General features: G+C 44.8%; 3 protein-coding genes across 8 annotated transcripts; all 3 read left to right on the top strand.

Moving 5' to 3' along the window:
- On the top strand, positions 272–1,511 carry LOC110435067. Of its 6 annotated transcripts, none has more exons than XM_021460391.1 (4): positions 272–360; positions 467–590; positions 693–925; positions 1,148–1,511. In XM_021460391.1, the coding sequence occupies exons 1-4, from the start codon at positions 352–354 to the stop codon at positions 1,394–1,396; spliced, it is 615 nt and encodes a 204-aa protein (XP_021316066.1). In that variant the 5' UTR covers positions 272–351; the 3' UTR covers positions 1,397–1,511. The 6 variants fall into 6 exon arrangements, with proteins under 6 accessions (XP_021316066.1, XP_021316068.1, XP_021316067.1 ...); XM_021460393.1 differs by having other exon boundaries at positions 699–925; XM_021460392.1 differs by having other exon boundaries at positions 300–360; positions 470–590.
- LOC8056450 (heavy metal-associated isoprenylated plant protein 3) lies at positions 3,548–4,559 on the top strand. The gene has a single exon (XM_002452999.2). The coding sequence runs from the start codon at positions 3,693–3,695 to the stop codon at positions 4,236–4,238; it is 546 nt and encodes a 181-aa protein (XP_002453044.1). The 5' UTR covers positions 3,548–3,692; the 3' UTR covers positions 4,239–4,559.
- LOC8056451 (heavy metal-associated isoprenylated plant protein 3) lies at positions 9,389–10,414 on the top strand. Its single transcript, XM_021460466.1, has 2 exons — positions 9,389–9,535; positions 9,679–10,414. Exons 1-2 carry the CDS (start codon positions 9,409–9,411, stop codon positions 10,014–10,016), a joined length of 465 nt encoding a protein of 154 aa, XP_021316141.1. The 5' UTR covers positions 9,389–9,408; the 3' UTR covers positions 10,017–10,414.

Genomic DNA, 18,950 nt, shown 5'->3' on the forward strand with positions numbered 1-18,950 from the left:
CAAAGGTAGCTACACAAATTCAAACCTAAATGAGTGCAACAGTTGTCATATTTACTTGTTCTTATATGCGTACCTCTTTTTTTTATTTGGTACTTGCTGTCATCCTCATAAGTCAGATGAAGCATGCATGATTTGTGCTGAATTTTTCATTAGAAGCTTTCCGTTCACCTGTACAGGATGTCATTTGTCATGGGAGGTGGTGTAGTGGCCAACCACTGGAAAGCTAACCTTTTTGTTTATCAGTTCCTCCACCTTTTTGCTCTCACTATAAAATATGGTGGCATCCTTCCTGGCTACTTGAATGAAGTACGAAGCTAGAGTTGAAGACCGGCAGGCAGGGCATAAGTGATCATGGGAAAGGTAGCTTCTCTTGGAGCATCTGAAAGCTCATCTTCTGCATATAGCGTAATCATTTTGAGTTGTGGTGAACGGTTCTTTAGAAGCACAGGTGCTCTGTTGGTTGTAGCAGGGACAATGCAAGGCTGGTGGCTCTTCAAAGACTTACGTTCTGAAGCTGGACATGCACTGCCAATGCTATGGATGTGTGAAGAAGATCAAGGACGGGGTGAAGGAGATGAGCCTTTCACAAGGTATGTACGGTAGATTCTGAAGCATCTTTTTGTGCATTGCAATTGCATGTCTTGTGTACGTACGACTGAATGCATCATGCCATTGCCTGGCCTGCGCTGCAGCTGCAGGGGTGGAGCGAGCTGATGTTTCAGCAGAGACAGAGACCGGAGAGGTGAGGGTGAGAGTGACGGGTGGAGTGGACATGGACCCTCTGAAGCTCTGCTGCCTGCTGCAAGAGGCAACCAAGAAGAAGTGTGTGAGGATACTACTCGAAGAAGAAGAGAGCGTCCCATCGACAGGACCAGGACGCATTGCAAGGCCTGGGCAAACCAACAACACCTCTCTGTTTGGTCAGGTACGCACAACCATTTTGTCCTGAAACAGATTGTGCTGTGTTACTACTACTGGCCCCATCGTTCGTTCCACCACCACACGTTCCGGTACCATCTGTGCACTTTCTTTTATTTTCTTTTTCTTCTCCTTTTATTTGTATATATGCGTCTATACCTAGGCCGTGAAAGTTTTGGCATTATTATTGTTTCGCAAATTAAACCGAATGAACGAACGTTACTTTCAGGTGTCGTCGGACTGGGTGGCTCCGGAGGCTGCTGGTGGGTGGCGGCGACACGGCGCGGGCACCTTCCACGCAACCGCCCCAAGCGCCCCGCCGCTGCCGTTGGAGGAACAACTAGAAGCGGCGGCGGCATGGAGCGAGACGACGGCGCCTTCGGAGCGGTGCCGGTACCGATGGGCGGCGCCTGGTAGCACGCTTGGCGTGTGGGCTGCGTCAGAGATCACCGGGACATTGGCCATGTACGAGCTGTGATGTGAAAACCACCACCCATATTGTAAAACGAAGCAATAATGCCGTTGATAGATGGCTTGCTTCCTATACTTAGTACTCCGTACAATATACTACTATATACTTTCTCTATCCTAAATTGTATATCATTCTAAAAATCTTGGAGAGTCAAATCGTTTTCATGTTTAACCAAAATATAGAAAAAAAAATATTAAGATTTGTAACGTAACACGTTTGGTCCTGCTGCAGTCGTGCTCTTGCATTGCCAGGTGGTTGGGGTTTGGATCTCAGTGTCTTCCAAAAACAAAGGGCTCATTTTCTAAAACTAATGTACTCCTTCCTCTAAGAAAGAATGCAATTTTATAAAAAAATAATGAAATTCTAACACATTGTCATATTCTTAAGTTTAACTAATTATAGATAAAAAAATAGTATTTATACCATTAGAAAATGTATTTTCATAGTAAATTGATTTGGAGCCATAAATATGAATACTTTCATAGTAAAAAAAACTCATACTAATTATTAAATAAAACAAAAAAATATAGTACCTGTTGAATTTTATAACGTTCAACCAAACACCCTCTCAATCGTCCCAAAAAACACTGTAATGAAATCCCGGTCCCGGCCGGTCAACACGTCCGGCGTCCATATAAACTATTCGTATTCAGTAGTGAGTTGAGTTGATTGGGTCGTCGTCGTCGTTCATCTCGGAAGTCTCCTACTCCTCTCGTGCAAACTGCAATGTCGCTCACATGCGGCCGGACATGCCTCGCTGGGTTTGGTGGCGGAAAAGAAGAAACGCCGTGTGCATGTGCGTACACTAGCATTGTAGTAGTAGTAGTAGTATAGTACACCCGAACCCGATCGAGGTAGACGACGTGATACGGATCGGTTGAGGTCTTGTCTTTAGGACGAAAATGCCCTTAATGCCATGGGATCCACGCGCCAGCCTGCGGCCTTGCTCTTTCTTTCTTTCTTTCTTAATTTCTACTACAAACCAAGGTCTTGGCCTTGCTATGATTATGTACATCTACAGGCTCATACTCAAATTCAATTACATGGTAACCATCACATTTATTCTACCAATGCAGGAACACAGGTTCAACATATTCAAAACCCACAGATACTACAAGGAATTACATACTATGTAGATGCCTCAACTGAACCTGATACTTCTGACCACAACATACGACCTGCTGGTCTTGGTATATTCATTGTTAAAATGCAGGCACAATCGGAATCAAGAAACTACATTAAAGACATCTTAAATGACACTCCCTCGGTCGTATGGCTGAAGCAGTATGGCTGAAGCACTTGCTGCTAAAACTAAGGCCTTGTTTAGTTCCAAAATTTTTGGCAAAATGAGCACTGTAGCAATTTCGTTTGTATTTGACAAATATTGTCCAATCATGGACTAACTAGGCTCAAAAGATTCGTCTCGTCAATTTCGACCAAACTGTGCAATTAGTTTTTATTTTTATCTATATTTAATACTTCATGCATACATCTAAAGATTCGATGTGACGGGGAATCTGAAAAATTTTGCAAAATGTTTGGGGGAAAGCCTAAGAATTAGACGGATATTTTTCGGAATGGATTCCCCGGTCCCTGTCGCGTCCGTCGTCCGTAGGAGTACTCGGTAACCGTACATACCTACCCGCGCTCCGGCATTGATCGGGTCGGTCCTCCGTCCGTACGTCTCGTCTCGTCTCGTCTCCTCTCTCTCCCGCAAGAGCATACAGTAGATGTAGGTAGACGACGTACTATACGTGATACCGATCGATTGGATTGGATGAGGACGAAAATGCATGCACGAAAATAGTGGCTGGATCCTTGTTTGGGAAACAAGCCGAGACTACTCCTACCCCTACTACCCTCGAATTGTGGTCAGATCAGGTCAGGTCGCCGGCCATTGAAACGGAGCGGACCCGCCCCGGTAATGGTATCCGCAGTCCACAGGTCCGTCCTGTGCCCAGCCCAGCCCAGCCCGGCCGTTGACTGACCAAGCACACGGTCACGGTCTCTCCCTCTCCCACGACGCGGCCGGATGCGCGCGAATCTTCCCCGGAACGGAGCCCAGCCACGTGGCCCACTCACTCGCCATCCAGCTCGCCTCCCTTCCCGTCCGCCGCCCTCCCCTCTTCTTCTTCTTCTTCTTCTTCTTCTTCTTCTCTATAAAAAAGAAAGCAGGGAGACCATCGCTATCCCGCACCACACCACTAGTACACACTTCCAGCTCTCCATCTCTTCCTCTCTCTTCCTTCACAGCACGCGCAACGCCAGCCACCGAGCCAGAGCCCGCCACCAACCAAGCGCGATGGGCAAGAAGAAGAGCGGCAACGACGCGCCCAAGCCCACGGCGTTCGTGCTCAAGGTGCCGATGCACTGCCGCTGCGACGGGTGCGCCGACAAGATCCGCGCCGCCGTCAAGGACCTCACGCTCCGCTGCGACGGCATCGTGTCGCTCGACCAGTCGGCTCTCGACACCAAGGGCGACCTGGCGGTGGTGGCCACGGCCGACCCGGAGAGGCTCCGCCGCCGCCTGCGCAAGGCCACCGGCAAGGACGTCGGCCTCGTCTTCCCCAAGCCCACCAAGGCGGACGGTGGCAAGGACAAGGACAAGGACGCCGTGCAGGCGCTGCTCGCCGGCCTTCAGCAGCAGCAGCAGCCGGTGCACGCCCACCCGATGCCTGCCGTCGGCACCTGGAACGCGCTCCAGTACGGCGGGTACGGGCAGGCGGCGTACCCGTGGGGGGTGCTGCAACAGCAGCAGGCGCCGTACTTGGCGTCCTACCCCGCCGCCGCGTACCCTGCTGCTTCCTGGGCCGCGTACCCGCACGGCGGCGGATGGCTCGGGTTCTGACCGACCGGCGGTGGAGCAGAGCAGGAGCAGGTGATGGATGGAGCTTTCGACGTTGTAGGGAACAAGTACTAGTTGTGTCGGTGGCTGTGTCTACGTACTAGATTTCGACTGTTGTCTTTGCTGAGAAACAGCAGTAATGGTTGCATTTTGGTGTGTTTGTGTGTGTTGTTGGACGATGATGAGTTGTACTTCATTTTGGTAGCTCAGTCAGCTGGGCTCTCATCTCAATCTCATCTCATGCATGCTGCTCTGTAACGGCACCTGAAATCTTTTGCACCACTCAAGTGTTGTGTCAAGAGGAATGAAGTAACTCCCTCCATCTCTTCTCTTGTTATTATTGCCATGTTATTATACTATATAGTAAGATCTGGCCTAGTTCAACATTGATATATTATTAGTCTTTGACAATCCATTTTCAGTAGATCATTTTTTTTCATAAAATATATGTTAGATAAAATAAAATAAAAGTATTTCTCGTAATCAATCAAAGAATAAAAAAAAATTAAATCTGCTCTAGTGCAGCCGTGCGCACAAGACGAAATTTAAAAAAAAAATCAAATGTTGACCACACTGTAGTAGACGAAAATGGAAATGAAACGGGGGATTGTTGTGGCCGTCTCGTCTCGCGCGCTCTCCCTCCACTCTGCTCCTGGCGTGTGCGTGGCATGGCCTGTCAGGGCAGCAGCGTCTTCTCTGCATTGTACTACTACATTTTCCTTTGGGAGGCCAGGGCAGGCACGGTCGGCCGATACATCCAAAATTCAAAAAACTTATAAGATTTTCCATTACATTAAATCTTTATATATATATATAAAGTGTTAAATATAAATAAAAATGACTAATTATATAAGTAATAAACAATAAATAATTATATAGTTTACTTGTAATTTGTGAGATAAATTTTTTAAATCTAATTAATTTATGGTTAGACAATAATTGTTAAATAAAAACAAAAATGCTATACTGTCAAACTTTAAAAACTTTTGGCATCTAAATAAAGCATTATTGTAGCATTTTCTTTTATAAGTACTGTCCAATTTTAGACTAATTAGGTTTAAAAAATTCGTGTAGTAAATTATAAACAAATAAAGTAATTAGTTAATTTTTATTCTGTATTTAATGCTTTGTACATATATCTAAAAATCTGATGTGATGGAAAAATTTCATTTTTGGGATTTTAAGGTCCACTAAGTCCTTGTTTAGTTGTTGAAATTTTTTCTTTATTTATTATAGCACTTTCGTTTGTATTTGATAATTATTATCAATCATAAACTAAAGATTTGTCTCATAAATTACAAATAAATTATATAATTAATTATTTTTAATTATATTTAATACTTCATGCAAAGATAATTTTAGGAACTAAAGTCTTGTTTAGATGCGAAAAAATTTTAGATTTCGCTACTGTAGCACTTTCTTTGTTTGTGCCAAATATTGTCTAATCATAAACTAACTAGAATCAAAAAAATCGTCTCGCAATTTACAGTTAAACTGTGTAATTAATTTTTATTTTCGTATATATTTAATGCTTTATGCATGTGCCGAAAGATTTGATGTGACAGAGAATCTTAAAAACTTTTTGGTTTTTTGGGGTGAATTAAACAAGGTCTAAACAAAGGCCTTCAGTCTGGTTCTGGTTGGTATTAAAAATTTTCAAGATTCCCCGTTACATCGAATCTTGCTGTACATGCATTAAGTATTAAATATAGGGCCTTGTTTAGTTCCAAAAAAAAACTATTTTTTTTAAAATTCTTCGTCATATCGAATTTTACAGCACAATGCATGGAGCATTAAATATAGATAAAAATAAAAACTAATTGCATAGTTTGTCTATAAATTACAAGATAATTACTCAATAGTTAAACAATATTTGTTAAATAAAAATAAAAGTGCTATAAATGTAAAAATTTTGGTGAACAAACAAGGCCGAAGCCGTGCAGGGATACCAGTCGAGCCAAGTGCTGATAAAGCTGGTGATCGTGTGCAGACTTTGCATTGCATCCGTATCCGTCCATGGGGAGGTGGGAAGTGCAGTGCGGCTGCGCCGGCGCGCGGCCGGCCTCTGCAGAGCGCTCTGCCTCTGTGCCATTATTGACCGGTCGTGGTGGTGGTCGTCCGGACCGGACTTGGGACTTGGGACACTGCCATGCCCGGCCGAGGGCCGACGACGGGAGTACAGTACCAAGCCGTGCACCAGGCCTTCTTCGTCGTCTCCGTCGTGCTGGCTGGGGCTGGCCATACCAGTGTACCACCATTCCATGGCGATGGCGATGGCGATGGCCATGCCCATGCAACGCAAATACGTACATGCATGTTTCACGCCCGGGCCCCGCTGCCACACACACGCCGCGCAGAATGCGAATGCGACGAGGGCCGGGACCAGCAGCCCCAGCCACTCCGCCATGCATTCCTTTCTAGCGGAGCGGCCGTCCTTCAGCTCTGCTCTCGTTCTTCTCCAAACAAAACAAAACAAACAAAAACAAGGCTCTGCTCTCGTTGCTTTTGTAATTCTCCTTCGCTGCTTTGGGTACCCAAGTAACTGCGAGCAACTATAAGCCGTACTGTAAAAGAAGACGACAAAGCTTCATGGATTCAAGTGCAAATTCCCTGTCGGTCAATAATGAGAGCTCAAATCTCTAATTAATCCTGGCAGATGCACACATAAATAAAATCCGACGAAGCCATCGCCAATACGGGAGGCATGCACACAACTCTAACTGCCAGCAACGACCTACTACTACTACTACTGCTGCTGTACGTACAAAACAAGGGATGGCGTAAGTGATCACCCAACATGCACGCTTTTGTAACACAATACTAGTATGACGGAACATACAAAAAAAAAAAAACGGAGTGGCCCCAGTAGTACGACGATCCATGCAACGCAGGGACTGGGACTGGGACTGGGACTGGGACGGCACCGATCGAATCTGCCGTGCCCCCAAGTTTTAAACAACCGACGTTTTTCTGTTACCGATCCATCGGTGAGAGAACGGAACCGCGGCCAAGCCTGTCTCTCTGCGAGCGATGCATGTTGGGCGCCTTTTTTTTTTTTTCGAGATCGGGCCCTTCACCCATATTTTATTAAGAGAAGGTTAACAACAATATGTTAAGGGGTTTAGGGCGCAATGACAAAGGCTATTGGTTGAGAGGCTCCCACCCAAGATTCAAATCGTGGGTGCGACAAGGCGCCTGTGGTGACTTCGTGAACTTCAAAATTTGCTACCTCAGTCTTTCGAAAGTGCTCATAAAAGTAAGGTTTACGTTCGTGTGTTTATAGGGGTGAATATGCGTGCGTGTTGAGCGTCTAAGTTGTAGTGTGTAATTAAAAAAAAAAACAACAACAATACAAACCAAATCTCGACAGCGAGGAGCCAACGACGTACGGAAAAAAGGGAAAAGCCGCTGGGCCTAAATAACAACCAAAGCTACAGTGCAGGAGTGTACTTGTCTGTATACTAGTACGTGCGAGCCACGGCCGAGTCCCTGCCTGCCGGTGGGCCCAGCAGCGCCAGGCGAGGTCCGCGAGCCGCGGGGATGCGCCAGGGCCAGGCGACGTCGCCCACCCCACCCCACGCCGGGCTCCGCTGCTCTCGGCACTCCTCTTCGCCCCCACTCGCCTAAAACCCCACGCGCTCCCTCGCAATCGCTCGCGTCGCGCCGTCCCCGTCCCCGTCCCTCCCCTTCCCTTCCCTTCCCTCGTGCGTGCAGCACAAGTTGGACGAGGCGAGCACTTCGATCGACCAGGGAGGAGGAGGACCACGCGGCCAGCCAGCCGGGCGCCCGGCCGCCATGGGCAAGGTCAGCCGAGCCGCCTACTACCGTGCCCTCAATTGCCTGTCTTTTAATCTCTCTTCTTGTTTCTGACACCATGGCGCCCACCCTGTGTATGGTGTAATGGACGACTAATGGTGTTGATTGATCGATCGCAGAAGAAGCGCAGCGGCGGCGGCGGAGGCGGACAGCAGAATAAGGCGGCGGAGGAGGGCGAGGAGAATGCGCCCGCCGCGCCCAACGCCGGCGACGCGTCCCCGGCGGCGGAGGGCAACAAGGACAAGGAGCACGACAAGGGGAAGGACAGTGACAAGGAGAAGGACCAGCAGGAGAAGGGGAAGGGAAAGGGGAAGGACAAGGACAAGGACGGGGGGACGAAGAAGCCGCCGCCCGTCGTGACCGCGGTGCTCAAGGTGGACATGCACTGCGACGGCTGCGCCAAGCGCATCCACGGGTCCGTCCACCGCTACCCAGGTAGTAAGCAACGCAACGCCATTACGCAAGCTGTGCGACCTTTCCTTTTCGTGTATGTCGCCGGCGCCACGCCATCTGGTGCGTGGTGGAACGGAACGGAACGGAACGTACGCTAACTGATCCGATCGCCGATTGCCATTGCAGGCGTCGAGGGCGTGGCGATGGAGGTGGACAAGGGCTCCATGACGGTGGTGGGTCGGTTCGACGCGAAGAAGCTGCGCGACCGCGTCGCCAACAAGACCCGGAAGCACGTCGACCTCGTCGGCGGCGGCGGCAGCGGCAGCAACAACAAGGGAGCAGGCGCCGGCGGCGGGAACCAGCAGAAGTGCGCCAACGACGAGGAAGGGAAGCAGCCGGGCAAAGGCCGCGACCAGGAAGGCAAGGACAAGGATAAGGCTGATCGTCAGGAGGAGGGGAAGGGGAAGGAGAAGGAGAAGGATGACAAGCAGGGCGGCAGCGGCGGTGGTGGTGGAGGAGGGAAGGGGAAGGGCGGCGGCGGCGGCAAGGACAACAAGAAGCCCGTCGTGGTACACTCCCCATCTTATTCCACTCCCTGCACGAATTCTCTGTTCTTTTCATCGTTGATCATTTGCATGATTCGGTCGCCATGCCGAATTTGCGCCTAGCTGTTACATGAGGCACGCATTATCACTAAACGAAATTTGCGCCTAGCCGCCACATGTTTTCCCCCCTGCTGTTCTTTTGATTCCTCCAGCTGCTGTTAGAAGTACCTGTACTGTACTGTACTGTACCATATGCATGAGAAGTTGAGAGAACGGCGCGGATGCTGTGCTGCTCTTTCTTCCTTCATATTGTTTTGTCCTGTTCTTGGTTCAGTGTTAGTACTTTGTAGCAGCAGCAGTAGCAGCAGCATTGTTGTTGTTGAGGGTGAAAAGGGGCTTTGCTCTAAAATCTGAATCTGATGGAATGTGGTTGTGCCATGACGATGCAGCCGGTGGTTGCGACGGTGGTGCTCAAGATCGGCTCCACGGGGCTCCACTGCGACGGCTGCATGAACCGCATCCGCAGCAAGCTCTTCAAGATCAAGGGTAATGCACACTTGCACTTGTGTTGGACTTCGACCGATGGAATTTGGCTTCGTTCACTATGCATCATGCATGATTTGCCCAACCATGGCGGAGGGGATACTATACTATACTAACCGTCGATGTATGGATCATGGACGGTGCAGGGGTGGAGCAGGTGCGCATGGACATGGCCAAGAACCAGGTGACGGTGACGGGGACCATGGACGCCAAGGCACTGCCGGAGAAGCTGCGCAAGAAGCTGCGGCGCCCCGTGGACGTGGTGGCGCCGGGCAAGGACAAGGACGGCAAGGAGAAGGACGGGAAGGAAGGCGGCGGCAAGGACGGGAAGGACGGCAAGGAGAAGGACGGGAAGGACGCGGCGACCAAGGCCCTGACGGCGGAGATGGAGGCGTGGAAGGCCGCCTTCTACGACCAGCAGTCCCTGATCAACGCCGAGTTCATGCTCAGCGACGAGAACCCCAACGCCTGCGCCGTCATGTGATCGTGATCGTGATCGTGATGCCATGCCAGCCAACGTTCGTTCGTGTGTGTTTGCCCGGTGTGGGCGTGTGTTCGATGGAACCTCCATGCATGGATTAGCTTACAGTAGCTGTGTGGGTTACAGTAGCCAGGATCAGAGAAGAGACAGTAGCTGTGCTGGGGTGTTGAGTGTTCGCTCACTGATAGCCACAGTGATGGAGCCACAAGATGGGGAACACGCGACAGAGATAGAAGGGAGTAGTAGTACACACCACAGACAAGAAAGATATGCAGAGTGCAAGCTTCTGGGAACTGCCGCTGCAATGCAGTAGTAGCAGTGTACAACAGCATAGCGTAACAAATTTGAGATTTTGGTAATGTTTATCGCAGCGAATGGTAGTGTTTATCGGATTGCAATTACTGATGCTTCCCAGCTTCACCCTCAGGCAAAGGTGATTGATTGGTTGCCTGAAGATGCCCAAGGCATTTGTTATTTTTTTCAGGATGCGTTGGGAGAAGACTGCTTGGAACATCGAGAGACAGCTGCTCTAGCATTTCCCTTGATAAACTCAGTCCTGAAACCCAACAGAACTTGTGGGAATGAGATGGCAGGGCAGAGAAAGACTGGTGAAAGAGCTATAGGCTCCGGGATGTGGACGTTTTGAGATGCTCTTTTAGAAGAACAGTAGATGAGTCTATGCAGCAGATGTGGATGGAAATATATAGTTCAGCTAGCTTCAAACATTAATTTTTCAGCTGAAGAGGATACTATGATTTGGCAGTTTACTTGTAATGGAATGTACTCGTCAGGGGTATAATTCCAGTTTACAGGTTAGATTTATGGTCCTTGAAATCCCTCCTAGAGTTCATTTATTTATTTGGTTTGCTTTCAAAATAAAGTTTTGACTAGAGATAATTTTAGCGAAAAGAAGAAAGATAGATGATTTTTCTTGTCTCTTTTGTTCTTGGAGAAACCATCCATCACCTGTTTTTTGAGTGTAGTAGGCAAACAGATGTGGGTTAATATTTCTCAGGCGGTGGCTACTGTTTGTTGGTAAATTTATGGCTTAGTAAATGTAAGTTGTTTAGTAACAAGTATGTTTATTTGTGCTGCCCTTTGGGGTATATTTGGAAACTAACTAATGAATATATTATGCTATCAGAATGTAGCTTGAAGAAATACATTAGCTTTCAGAATGCACTAGCTTAGAGAAACCACCCATCAGCTGTGTGTCTGTGTGGGCCGGTAGTCACAAAGCTGCTGAGGTGCAGTGTGTGTGCAGCTGCAGCATCGCAAAGCTTTGCAACTTTCTCTGTTGTTTTGTGCACAGTGAGGACTGAGCGTTGGCAAAGGAAAGGAGCAGCTCTTTTGGTTTTTGGCAGGCCAGAGCTGCTGCTGGGCTGAAAGCCGAAGGCTGGGGGGAAAGCAAACAAAACTACTGTACAAAAGAGAGAGGCGCAGCGCAGCGCAGGCAGAGATGCTGCTGCTCCAGGGATCCGATCCGGCGATCCGTATCGTGATCAGCAGCACAGCAGGCAGCAGGCCGGTGGAGTTGGAACTGTCACTGTGGTCTGTGGAAGAAGGCTGGCATGGCCGCATGGCAATGGCAATGGCAATGGCAATGGCATGCCAAGACGACTAGAGACGAGACTGCTTTCTCAGCGAAACCCCATACCCATACGGCCGTGTCCCCAGACTGGCTTTGTTTGGATGCATGGATGGAGTGGCTATTTTTGGTTGGTTCTTCTCCACCAAAAGCCCAGTCAAGACTTTGCGAATCTTTCATATATACCAACTCTTGCACTGCAGTGCTGTACGTGGCTGTGCTACTACCTTTGCACTATATGCTTTGAAATCTGACGAGACAAAGACGATTAGCGATGGCTTCATCAGCTGCTTTTGGTTTCTGAACCAGCCAAACACATGCCGGGCCACTGAAAGCGAAACAGCCATCAGCTACAAAATGACTGTTCAACCTGAGATGCTGCTGGCTGGCCCTGAAAGGCTGAAACATGCAGCTTCCCTTTCGCTCTTTGGGAGCTGGGTCTCGTTCACAAATTCACAACGGTTACAGCATAAGAGCACTTGGTGGATACTGTTGTTCATAATAAAGTACAAACATTCTGCACTGCACAATAATCTAACCCTGTTCTCAGCAACACATATACATAGCTATGTTTCAAAGTAGTTCAGATATGTGCAGGTTTGTTGTAATTTTTTTGTAGCAACTAGATATGATAATAGGGTTGTTGGCTTGTGCTTGACGATCAAGTTGTTAAACAAACTAACCAAGGGCAATCTGTTCTGTATATTAGAGAACACGGAACAATGGCAGCCAAGGGCTAGCTATCCAGGTTAAACCATCCGAGTCAACTATCTAACTTCCACTGCGCTTACAGAAAATAATACCATAATATTTATGACTTCAAATAGGCAGGAATGGCCACTCTTGTATTTTATTTGACTTTCTCTCTTCTTAATACAATGATACACAATGCTCTTACGTATTTGAGAAAATATAATACATGATCAATATAATTTAATATAACAAATATTAATATTTTTAGACAAAATTTGGTCAAACTCATAAGAGATTGACTGAAAACTATTCTGGGATTGTTTTCTTTTTCCTAAGACGGAGGCTGTACTAGTATACGTGCTTCAGTCCATCTTGTCCGCTGGATCATATCCGATCCCTCAGCAGCACATAACCACATTTATGTTGCTCAATAAAATGAAGGGGGGAATTGGACCCTTGTGGCTTCTTTTTAGGGGCACTCCCAATGGAGAATTAATGATAGTTTCTATCCCTATTAAATAACTTGCCAGCTAAGCAAAATGCTGATGTGGCATCATAATTAATGAGGAAAGAGATGAAAACCAAAGGAAACCGTTTCTTCTATAGGAAACCATGTCGACTCTTGAACCGATGCACCAAGAAATGGTGATTTCAGCGTTGGGAAGAAACTAGTCGTTTCTATCAAGTTGGGGACGTGATTGCTCGCCAGTCGTAGCTGAGCGCGCTCGCCCGACGCCACTGCGCATACTGGCTCTGCTCGCCACGCGGTTGCTCTGCTAGCCGCTACACGGTGCTCGCCGATGGCCACCGCACTTGCCCACGCTGCTGTTGTGCGCTTGCTCTACTGGCCACGCGCTCGACTGTGTTGCCGCTGCGTGCGCTCGCCGATGGCCACTGCGTCCATGGTGCTGCACGCGCTCTGCTCTGTGTTCGGGTGGAAGTGGAGCGAACGAAAGCTTTCAGAAGGGGAGGGGATAGAGAGAGGCATCAGAGGTTGCTTGTACTAGCATAGGTTGTGTGGACTAGAAGGCTCGATGAGGTGATTGAATATGTGGACGAGAGCACTTATAGTGGCTTCTGGATTTTTAAGTTGAATTTTTTATTTTAACCGCTTTAGCCAGTACATATTCCACTCGTACTAGCACTGCTATTCTGCATATATCCATCTATTTTGGGTTTTTTCTTGAACAGTACGGTTGTTAATGGAGTAATATTTATTACACAAAGACTCCTCCATTGGAAGAATAGTTTCTATAGATAATTATTTGCTGACTTAGTTCTCTTGGATATTGTGCATAGTTTCAACCATAGGGACTGCCCTTAGCTGTGCATGTGCTGGGTTGGATGGACAGGCCTTGGGCCTTGAATGTTCGTATATTTTGGCCTGTTGAGCTTTCGTGTATTTTTTCTTCAACGGAAACAGATCCCACTTGACAATGTTAAGATGGCGGTCTGAAATATTTTTCTTCAGTCAGAAGTCAGAACTACATTCAGTTAATGCAACATGGAGGCATTGTCCATATTCTTCTCTCAGAACTACATTTTGTTTCTTTGCATGCTAATTTGTGATCTACTAGTGTTGTATCCTGATGACTTAAGGCAATGAGACGAATCTTACTCGACCAATGAGTCTATGTCTAACCGTCTAAGGAATATTTTTAATTGAGTTCCTGTTGTTTGCCATTAATATATTCCATTGAAGGGATTGCTCAAATTTGTTAAACACCTGATTCGGTTGGAGTGTCTGAACAGGCGAGAAGAATACAATAGACGCTGATGTTTCATGCATTTCCGAGCTTTAATCGGGGGATTTTATTTTTTGTACCTTAGATTGACGTATATAAGTTCAGTTAGCCTTTCCTGACATTACATTCTACTCACCGATCTTTATCTGAGGGCGTTTTGTATCTACCTATGCTAAATTTCTTCTTACTGTGATATTAGCAAATTACTTGTGTTAATAATTACTGTAGGAGGAAGAGATGGGCTTTATAGGTGGTTTTGAAGTGATGAAATCCAGGCCTGTCTCCACCAACAGGTTTGCAGCTCTATATATCTCAACAAAGCAGTACTAGTGTTTGAATTTCTGAAAAGTTCAGTCCAGCAGCGATGTAAGGGTCCTCCTGGGGAGGGGGTGGCGGCTAAGGTTTAAGGGCGTGGAAGAGGGTGATGGCGTAGGTAGAGAGGGAGAGTAAGAGGAAGGAGCGGTTGCTCTACTCTTGCTTGAGTAGATTGATTACATACTCCCTATATTTATAGTCTCTATAGACTTTGTTCCAAGCAACTATGAGAGATATATTGTTATAGATTGGATTTTCCTTTCCTAAGTAAACCAAACTCCCAACATAATAAATCTCCTAGTTTAATATTTAGTCTCTTTCAGGTGAAGGAGGTAGCGAGGGCGTCAGTGCCCCTCCTAGCGCGCGTGACCCCACCAAGGTGCGCTGGAACTGGTTGAGACCGGCCAACGCCCTCCTTTGGGCCTTGCTAGGCCCATTAGCTCTAGATTGGGGGCCTCTCTAGGTTTATATTTCTCGTACCCTGCTGCACATCATGTTCTATTTTGTTTTGCGATGTGCGGCTTAGACCATAGTTATGGACATATGGTTCTCGAATTATCTTAATTAGGCAAGGAACCGTTATTGAATTCGTGATGACAACATATGTTCCCTTTTGGTACCAACCCATTAATGAGATAATCACATGCCTCCAGCTTCTTTATACTAGGTGAATTCCCGCGCGTTGCTGTGTGATTTTCTTAAAAATAAATCATTATATGCATAGCATTACTATATGGTATTCAATCTATTATGTATGTATACATATGAATTTGACTTGCATGTATTTTATTGTATTGTATCTAGTAAAAAAATTTTACTAAGCTAATAGAATAAAAACTAATATTTGGTTACATTATAGAAGAATTAATTGGTCCATTATGTATGTATATATATATATGAATTTGACTTGCATGTATTTTATTGTATTAGGTCTAGTAAAAAATTTGCTAAGCTAATAGAACAAAAACTAATATTTGGTTACATTATAGATAAATTAATTGGTGATGAAACAAATAGTGTATGTACATGACTTTTATATTAATAGATTAAAGATTTAAAGTATTTCATATGATATAGATGACATGGTCATTTTTTGTAATTAATATGGGATGACATGGATTTAGTGGGGAATGATGTGGACACCTTACATGGAGAGATAGAATATTTAGTGGGTCACTTAGTGGGGAATGATATGGACACCTTGCATGAAGAGAGAATTCACCTAGTGGGGTTTAACTTTATGACTTTTATATTAATAGATTAAAGATTTAAAGTATTTCATATGATATAGATGACATGGTCATTTTTTGTAATTAATATGGGATGACATGGATTTAGTGGGGAATGATGTGGACACCTTATATGGAGAGATAGAATATTTAGTGGGTCACTTAGTGGGGAATGATATGGACACCTTGCATGAAGAGAGAATTCACCTAGTGGGGTTTAACTTTATAAGAGTTATAGATTTCTCATGTTGCATTTTTGTGGATCACGACATCACATTCGGCAGTCATTGTCATACCTCAGTACTTGACTAGACATAGTTAGTTCAATTTTATATTTTGCTTCAGTTTTGAAGAATGTTTGTTATCTTCCAATCTTTTTCTTGCTTTGCCTTCCATTTATGATGACTATAAATATACTGCTTTTCTAGATATTTTTATCTCACGATTGGAGAATAAAAATTACTCAAGAGTTTTGGCTCCTTGACATCATGAAGATTTGAAGTAAGTGATCATCCTGTTTTGTGTGCTTAAAACTTGCGATCTTATGAGCAGATTATCATGTTAAAACCATGCACAGAAACATTGCTCAATAAGTATAGCTACTTTTTACTTTATGTCCTTGCACCTATCCTTTCATATTTGCCTATTTCTCTTTTTTTTTTCATATTTACCTCTTGAAATCTATGTATATAGAACAACTTTTCATCAGTTTAGATACAATTTTGTTGGTAGCTTTCTTTTTGTTTACTAACAAAACATATCCGTACGTTGCACCGAGGTGTACAATTTATTGTCCGGTACTCATGTCAATAGTAAATGTATCTATGTGTCATAATCGGACGTTGGTGTGTTGCATTGGGACATATATTTTTTGTCTTGTACACGTGACAATAGCAAATATGTCCTTATGTTGCAACACGACGTATTATTACGTGGTCATCTAAAGCTATCTTTGTTTGATTTCAGTTGAACTAACCGTATTTCAATTAAATATCAAGGCTAACAACGAATGCATGTGCAATAAAGTATTAACCTCATACGAGACTATTATATCCAACTATTGTGAGGATAACAAATATGAAAAACAAACACCGCATCCGCCCACGCCGAGTCACAACACATAGTGTAAATTAAATTGGGCTCCACCGGTGAGGACATGACATTTTATCGTGTATTGCGATGGAAAATTTATACAAATATCATTTCTTTTATCATGGTTTAATTTATTAATAAAATTTCTTCAACAATAATTTAAATTTGATTATGTTTGCACAATTTTTTTTGAACAAGACAACAGGTTGCGCAGAAGGAACACACAAGTGATTCTACCGGTGGAGAGCTCCTTGCTATTTTACCCCTCCAGCGAGAAATCCAAAATAGAAAATGACTATATTTAGATAACCATTTAGAAAACTGTTGGAGGCTAATTTTTTTACTAAAATCTCTATTCCTAGCATTTTAGGAAGGATTTAGAGAGTCTCTTATAGTTGCTCTAACATATACCATCCGAGTCAACTATCTAACTTTCACTGTGCTGAGGGCCTTTTTAGTTTTCTATTTGGACCAAAACAATTTGGATTTTGGCCTATCATTTTGCAAAATAGAACTAAACACCATCCAATTTTTTTGGCAAAATGATTACCATTTTGCATTCTGGATTTTGGCCTCAAGAGTCAAAAAAGGCCCAAAAGAGCAGCTTCATGTATTTTGAACCCTAAAAATTTTGGTATTTTGGATGGAACTGAACACACCCATGAAAAATTTAACATTTTGCATTTCTTCATTCTAAATTACTTAGTATTTTGTATTTTGCATTCTATAGAAAACTAAACACACCCTTACAGAAAATAATAACATAATTTATGACTTTAAATAGGTAGACTATGAAAATATAATACATGATCATATAATTTAATATGACAAATATTAATGTTTTTAGACAAAATTTGATCAAACTCATAAGAGATTGACTCAAAAGCATTATGGAATTGTATTTTCGACGACGAAGGCTGTAATAGTGTACGTGCTTCAGTGTATCTTGTCTGCTGGATCGTATCCGATCCCTCAGCACCACATAACCAAATTTGTGTTGTTAAATAAAATAAAGGCGGAAATTACCAGCCATTTAGCAGTATTTTTCTTTTACAATAAATTAGTGAACAATACTTCCAATCATAACTTTTCAGCCAAACATATATAAATTACCTTTTTTATGCCGACCCAATGATAAAATAAAATAATCACATGCTTCCAGCTTCTTTATATTTCTCATGTTGCATTTATGGTGGATCACGGCATCACATTCAGTGGTCACTCTCATGCGTACTCGACTGGACATATACACTTCAATTTTAGATTTTGCTCCAGTTTTGATCTGTATCTCTAAAGAATGCACCTTTTGTTATCTTACACTCTTATCTTGCTTGGTTTGAAATAATGTCCGAATTATTCAGATGCTTTATGATAGCCTTTCATTTATGATAGCTATAAATGTACCGCTTTCTAGATATTTGTATCTCACGATTGGCCTCCTGGACATCATGAAGATTTGAAGTAAGTGATCATCCTGTTTTGTGTGCTTAAAACTTGCCATCTTATGAGCAGATTATCATGTTAAAACCATGCACAGAAACATTGCTCAAGTATAAGTTACTGTTTTCTTTATGTCCTTGCACTTATCCTTTCCTATTTGCTTATTTATCTCTCTTTTTCATATTTACCTCTTGAGATTTATGTATACAGAGCAAATTTCATCAGTTTAGATAAAATTTTGTTGTGTAGCTTTCTTTTTGTTTACCGGTAAAACGTGTCTTTGCGTTGCACTAGGGTGTATAATTTATTGTTCATTACTTGTGCCAATAATAAATGTGTCCATGTAGCAGGCACCACCACGGCAGGGAGCCGCCGGCACGGCCAGGAACAGCGGATGCGGCGAGGTGAGGAGAGGGCGGCCAGATCTTGTTGGTGCTGCTCGCGGTGGGGACGGCTCGTGCACAGGCGAAGGGACCCGCGCTGGGGACGTTGCCGGAGCTCGCGCCGGAGCTGGTAGCTTGGCGTGGCCGGCTGCGGGGAAGATGAAGACGGAGGTGCTGCGGCGTGCGGGAGACGAAGGAAACTGGGTCTTCACTGTTGGAGAAGGAGGGATTTGGGTGCCTGACTTTATCCCTGTACAAGACTCAAACGACGCAATAGGTGTCGGATTTGCCTCCGTGCTCCGAACAATCCAAATCTGACCCAAATCTAACCCAACCAAGGCAAAAGACTCGGGAGCCAACCAAGCCAAGCCAACACAATCAGTAGGTTTACCTCCGCTGCTGCTGCTGCTGCGAACCTGTCGGATCCCTCGATGTCACGAACCAGATCGACC

Source organism: Sorghum bicolor, chromosome 4, assembly GCF_000003195.3.
Source record: "Sorghum bicolor cultivar BTx623 chromosome 4, Sorghum_bicolor_NCBIv3, whole genome shotgun sequence".
In the NCBI taxonomy this organism is placed as follows: Eukaryota; Viridiplantae; Streptophyta; class Magnoliopsida; order Poales; family Poaceae; genus Sorghum; species Sorghum bicolor.